This window comes from Rhinatrema bivittatum, chromosome 11 (genome assembly GCF_901001135.1).
Source record: "Rhinatrema bivittatum chromosome 11, aRhiBiv1.1, whole genome shotgun sequence".
In the NCBI taxonomy this organism is placed as follows: Eukaryota; Metazoa; Chordata; class Amphibia; order Gymnophiona; family Rhinatrematidae; genus Rhinatrema; species Rhinatrema bivittatum.
The window spans coordinates 72,878,406-72,884,804 of NC_042625.1; the positions used below are offsets into that span (position 1 = coordinate 72,878,406).

At 47.9% G+C, this 6,399-nt stretch overlaps 1 protein-coding gene across 1 annotated transcript; it reads right to left on the bottom strand.

The window, feature by feature from the left end:
- Positions 1-238: 238 nt before the first annotated feature.
- On the bottom strand, positions 239-4,187 carry MALT1 (MALT1 paracaspase). Its single transcript, XM_029619389.1, has one exon. It carries the CDS (start codon positions 4,008-4,010, stop codon positions 1,545-1,547), a length of 2,466 nt encoding a protein of 821 aa, XP_029475249.1. The 5' UTR covers positions 4,011-4,187; the 3' UTR covers positions 239-1,544.
- Between the last annotated feature and the right edge of the window lie 2,212 nt (positions 4,188-6,399).

Below are 6,399 nucleotides of genomic sequence, written 5' to 3' on the forward strand. Positions count from 1 at the left end.
GCTGCTCAGAAGCAGAGTAAAGTTTCCAGTGCTAGTGTGGGGCTGAACCTGGAGTTTGTGGTGCGGTGACCCATACTTGACATTTACGTGCAGAAAAGCCTCATGTTTTGTGCTCACAACTTTTAGGTGGACAAATCCATGTTTCTGCACACGATGGGCATACGCCATGTTTTGAGCTCGCTAAGCGTTTTTCTGTGCACATTTTCTGGTTAGCATGCTGGGGTTTTTTTTTGGGGGGGGGGGGGGTTTAAACTCCCATGTATTTGCATGCTATTAGCTTGCTACATCAGGCGTTTTTTTTTTCTAGCACATGAATAAAGAAAACGTGCATTGAAGTTCAGCTCCTTCTTTCTTTCTTTTTTTTCACATGCTTTTGGATCACTGGGGATTACTTCTCTCTCGCAGCTTTGTCTGCACTTCTGCAGGCCACCATCTGCTCCACCTGTATATTGGTTAGTCTGCCGTGTCTTCTGCTTGCATTTATCATCCGCAGCTCTTATGTACTTTGAGCCTGCATGACCATCCAGGCCCAGGGATCAGCAAGCACGGCCTTCTAGGCAATTACTGACATTTTGCTGGATTTATTCCCACTGTCCTGGTTCAGTTTAACCCTTCCAGAGCTACAGTGGTTTAAGTCAACTTCATTTCTGTAGGTTTTATTATATTTAAAGTAAGTTGATTATGTAGGCAAGGGGCCTATTTTATTTTTCAAGATAAGATTTGTCATGCAAACAATTTCAAAAAGGGTCTGTAATGGGAGCGGTATGATCACCGTACAATGTGCGATTACAAAATTGGAGACATGGCAAATTGTAATGTATTTGATTTTTTTAATTGGTTTTCTAAGTTTGCAGTTTGGAAGGACCTGCAGTGGCTTTTCCTGCTTCTTATTGCCACTTGCCTGAGGAATGGGCAGGTGTACCATGTCAGTGTTAAAGACACCCCACTTAATCTCTTATGATGGTGAGGAATGCAAAACTTAGCAGTTAAACCTTCATGTGCAATTTTTTTTTTTTTACACTTTTATAAAATCTTAATTGATCCAGATGAAATTTGTTTAAATGTAACAAAATATCAATTAAATATATCTTTACAGCAAACCAAATTGTACTGTTTTGTGTAAGTACAAAACTGCATTAGTGCATAAGAATACAAGTGTACAGAATGACATGTATCTCCATATACACAAATAGAAATACCTACAAAATACTGCATTTACTGCCTCCATGCCTAAAGCTTGTCTCAGTCAGATAGGGTGATTAGCACCCATTACCAGCAGTGGAGTCAGCTATGAAGAGCCTTCGTGACTGCAGACAAAATGTACAAACCGTCACTTCCAGTGGTGCAGTGGTTAGAGAAGGGAACTGGAGAGCCCTCTCCACTCTTGTGACAAGGAAACGGCGCATGAAAGCTTTTCTAGGGTCAGGATCTTGCCATGTTCTGTATCTTATACAACATGATAGACCTGCCTTCAATGGCCTCTCACCCTAGTCAGTATTGTACCTTCCACCTAGGGACCAGCGCTAAAGTGCTGTAGGTGGGCATTACTGCTGGTTAGAAATGGTGAGGCCATCTGTCAAAGTGGACAGCAGTTCACTGGTGTCATCTGTCATTTCTACAGGGATATTTGACTTACTTGCAAAGGCCAAATTCGACTGCACTCTCTGGCCTGAAGTTAAAACATCTGAATACAAACCAAACTCACAGTGTGCTGACTGGATGTCACGACCTGAAGAAAGGCAAGTTGGATGAGAGAGGCCAAGGTGTGGACTTGAATACTGATGGCTAGGAGAGGAAAGGTATTGTTCAGTTACCCCTCCACTGGGCACCTGGCTGGGACAGAGACTATGAGAGGGGCTGTGGGGCATTGGGCAAGTCTGTAGACAGCTGTTTCTTCTCAAGCCATGATAGATGTCCAGCTTGGCAACAAGAGGCTTTCCAACATCCACATCCTTCCTCTCCTCCACCGTGTCTTCCATTCCTTGATACTGATAGTGCAGGCACACGGTGAAGGTTAAGCGTTCCTTGAGCTTCTGCAGGGAACTCAGCCGCGTGTACAGGCAGTGCTTGGGCAGCTCCTTGGACACCAAATAGCTGCCCGTTTCTTCAGGAGTTCCCTTATTGGTGTCTTTGGGATCCACGTCCAGATCCAGAGGGAAGTCTGTCACGTACGCCTCGCAGAGTATTATTTCTGCTGGCTTCTGCACAATCCTGGTGTAGATAATCAGGACGTTGGAGAATTCTGCGGCAAACCCCAGCTTAAGCTGAACGCCACAGTCAAAGTCAAGGCACGTGCTCTCTGGAAGCTCATGGGCTTTGGCCCACTGCAGGTTGCGGGCCAGGGACTCGGCTGAGCAGGCTCCTTGTTGGACGGGGTCGGTCAGCGCTCTCTTCTCGGACAAGCTGCTGCGGATCTCGAGCGCCTGCTTTCCCTTGGTGAGGTGGCAGCGACCCATGTCTTCGGCCACGCCATCGAGCAGCACTGTGATCTTCTTATCCTCTAGCAAACGCTCCTTCAGGAATTTCATGAAGATGCCGTTGGCTAGGCCCGACTGCTGAATTTCAAAAGCTTCTGCCCCCTGGCACGTGGCATATCCAAAAACAATGTTAGCGGTGACCCTCAGGGCTTCTGGGATAAGAACAGTGTCGTCATATTCATTCCTCTTTCTGCACATGTCCAGGAGAAAAACATTAAGTCCAGTTTCTTTTTCTTGCATAAGTTTCAGGATGCTCTGTATACAGAGACAGTTTGCAGACCTGTATGGGTTTGGGGCATCGATGGGGACCATAAAACTGTTCCCATAGTTTTCATAGCCATGCCCAGCATAGTACAGCAAGCCGTACACTCCTTTGTCTAACAGAAGTAGAAACTCATCCACTGCATTGCGCATCTCTGGTTCGGTGAGGTCGAGCAGCGAGACCACCTTAAAGTCCAATTGTCTCAGCAAATTAGTCAGTTCGTAAACGTCCACCATTGGAGCCTTGAGCTGTGAGTGGTTCCGATAGGTCATGTTCCCTATCAACAGAGCTACCTTGTCTGTGGCAAAAAGGCGATCGTGGGCTGGTTCAACTTCGGTGAAGCCGCTCAGCTCTTCTTCGGTGAACTCCAGGGCCATGCCCATGTTTGTGCTGCACCCTACGACCACATTCACCTCCTTGCTGACCTGATAGTCGTGGTTATTAAAAACCCGGCACCAGTATATCCCTTGATGTTCCTGTGTCACAAAAGAAATCTCGTATAGCTTCTTGGCCCCATTCTTCAATGGAAAGCCATTTCTGAACCACTGGTAACGAGGAAGGGGTTTGCCGACAGCTCCACACTCGAGAACCAGTATGTCCCCTAGCATCAGCTGTTGGGGCTGGGGGTGTGTGTAAATGTGCAGTTTGTTCTCGGGCATACCAGCTAGACTGCCGGAATAGGTTGCATCCACCTCGCAAACATCCAGCTGTGCCCAGTGACTGAATTCAAAGGCAACCCCATCGTTCACCCGACAGATGTAAAACCCAGCGTCACTGACATGCAATGGATTGAAAACCAGTTCAGGAGAATTCCCATGAGGCACCTCTTGTTTCACTTTGAACCACTGATACTGGACAGCAGGATGCCCAGTTGCTAGACAGCACAGCTTGACCAGCTGGCCGGAGATGGCTGCCACGGATTCGGGCTGTATAACGATCTTTAACCCTGGAGGCTTAAGGCAGTGGATGGCTTCGGTGTGGCCCATGAGCTGCAGGAAGTCGAGGAGATCCTTGGCAGTGCAGCCTCGGTCGCCCAGGAACTTCAGCAAGGTGCGACTCGGGCTCCCTTCCGCCTCCATTACCTTCAGGGAGCACTGCTGCAGGTCCAGATCGCTCAGGTTGAAGCGGCTGCCGGGGCCGACGCCGACTATCTCGGCCAGCTTTCTCCATCCCTTGTGGTTGGTCTGGTCGAGGAGCTCGCCCACTCTCTTCAGAAGGGGCGCCCTCAAGTCATTCACGTTCAACAAGTGCAACTGCAGAGCCTCCGACATCTCCGGCCGCCGCGTTACTTCCTTTCCTCCCCGCCTCCTCAGGAAGCAATTGAACTTCTCCTCGGTGACGTCAGCAGCAGGGCGTGGCCTTCTGGCCGAGAAGGGGGAATCCCTGCTGGCAGTGTTGCCAACCTCCCTTATTTACGGAGAGTTTGGGCTTATTTTTTGCAGGAATCACTTTTTGGTTTGTTTGGGGGGGGGGGTTTTTAACAACTCGAGGGGAGCTTCTTTGTGGTCTTTTTTTTTTTCCCCTACTTTTTGTTTTGGGCTTGATGGGGAGGGACTCGTTCCTTGCTATTCCTGTCACCTCTGATTGGCTGCTGTTCCACAGGCAGAACCAACGATACAGCAGAGAGCTGAACCGAGGTGCAGCCTTCCTTGTGCTGTGATTGGAGACTACGAGGAAAGAGGGTGCGACCTCAGCAAGCTCCGTGTTCAGTAGCTGCTTTCTTGTGGCCCTGCCTCCTCTCTAGTGCTGTGATCGAAAGCAGGGGGTTAGGGAATGCTGCAACAGCTACCGCACCACCTGCTCTAACCTCTGCACTTCAGGCAGCCTAGCAGCAAATGCCCTCTCTATTGCCTTTCAGAGAGGTGCGGGTCAAGAGCTGCTTAAGCTGCAGAGGAGAGAAAAAGGGAAGGGTATGAGAGACAGTGGTAGCACAAGGAACAGATGGAAAAGAGAGGGAGGAGGCATGCTCAGGAGTTGAGGGAGGCACCTCTCCCCCATGTGTCCCGTCCTGGTCTGTAGAAAAGTTGGTGTTTGTGGGTGGGGGAGGGGGAATTAGCTTAGGAGATGCCCTAAGCCAACATGGGGATTTCCATGGTGGGGTGGGAGGATGTGGCAGGAAGCCTACTCAGGTCGGCTGCTACAGCTTGTTTTAATGCTTTGGGGTAGAGTGGTGGGTGATCCAGGCATTGTGCCTGATATGCTTTTTACTTTGAGGGTGGGGAATTAGGCCTGTTGACCTGCCATGCGGAACAAAGACATCTGCAACAAATGTACAGCCTTAATTTGCAATGTGACTGCATCCTTATTTTTTCCTCCATTACATTCACAAAAGTATTTTTTAAGTATTTTATATATAATAAATACTTTCTAATAAAAATAAATCTCATGTGTTTTGAGCTTGTTTTTATGGCAAAGCCAGCTTGTTTTTTCATAACTACCTAGCAACAGTGCCTGCTGGCCTGGGTTTTTTCAGGAAAGGGCGGGAGCTATAGGTGAAGGCGGAAGGCAAAGGCCGCCTGTGTCTGCCTTCACCTGCACCAGGGTTTCTGCAGCCTTCCCCGGCAAATCCCTTCCTTACTCAGTGCCGGCTGCTGGGGAATGTAATTTGTTTTATTAGGAAAATGCATCTTGCTAAATTGTAAAAAGGAAATGTCAAAACTTTTAACAAAAAGGTAAATTGTCTTTTATTTCTAGGCATCAGCATAATCAGTAGTAAACTATATAAGAATCAACAAACAAGCTGCGGGTGAGACCTTTTCATTAATACATCTGCAACAAGCTTTTGAGAAAAAATGAACAGGAGGTGGGTGTGGCACATTCAGGATTTCCCAAACCTGTCTTGGGGACCCCACAGCCAGTCAAGTTTTCAGGAAGTCCACAATAGAAATGCATGAGAAAAATTTGCATATCATGGAGATTGTGTATGCAAACTTATCTCATGCATATTAACTGTAGATATCCTGACAACCTGAATAGCTGTGGGTTTGGGAAACCCTGCATGAGCTTTTGAGGAGTCTACTTTGTCAGATGCAGGAGAGTTAGCCTCCCTGGTATTTTTTAATGTTTATTGTTTCCCAGGGACTATAATTAGGAGAACAAAAATTATATAGGATTTCCTATATATATATATATATAATAAGAACTCCCTCCCCACCTTCCTACGCCAAGAGACATCCCTCCACAATTTCAAGAAAGGAGTCAAGACATGGCTTTTCCGACAGGCCTACCCCGACACAAACCAAACTTAATTTCTCCCCCTCAGCTCCCCCCTGCCCAGACATCCACCCTTACTCCCCCCCCCCCGCCCGACCCATCCCCATCCCCATCCCCTCTCCCCCCCTAGCCATCCTTAGATCCCTGGGCCACCCGGCCGCCACCATCTCCCCTAGTATTCCTCTTTCCCCTTTACACCTCCAGTTTTCCCATTAAATAAACTATATCCTAGTGAATACCTTTGCCCAATTAATACGGCCTGTTTTCCAACACTTCGTAGTACTACTCAAGTCAATAGTACCTGTACATACCTCAACTGTACATAGTCTCCCTCTATTCTATTTTATTTTTGTTTTATACTTCATCTAGCTATGCCTTTTCCCCTCCCGCGCCCTGCCCCCCCTGCCTATCCTCCCCCACCTCTCCCTCTCCCATCCTCCCCCTTTT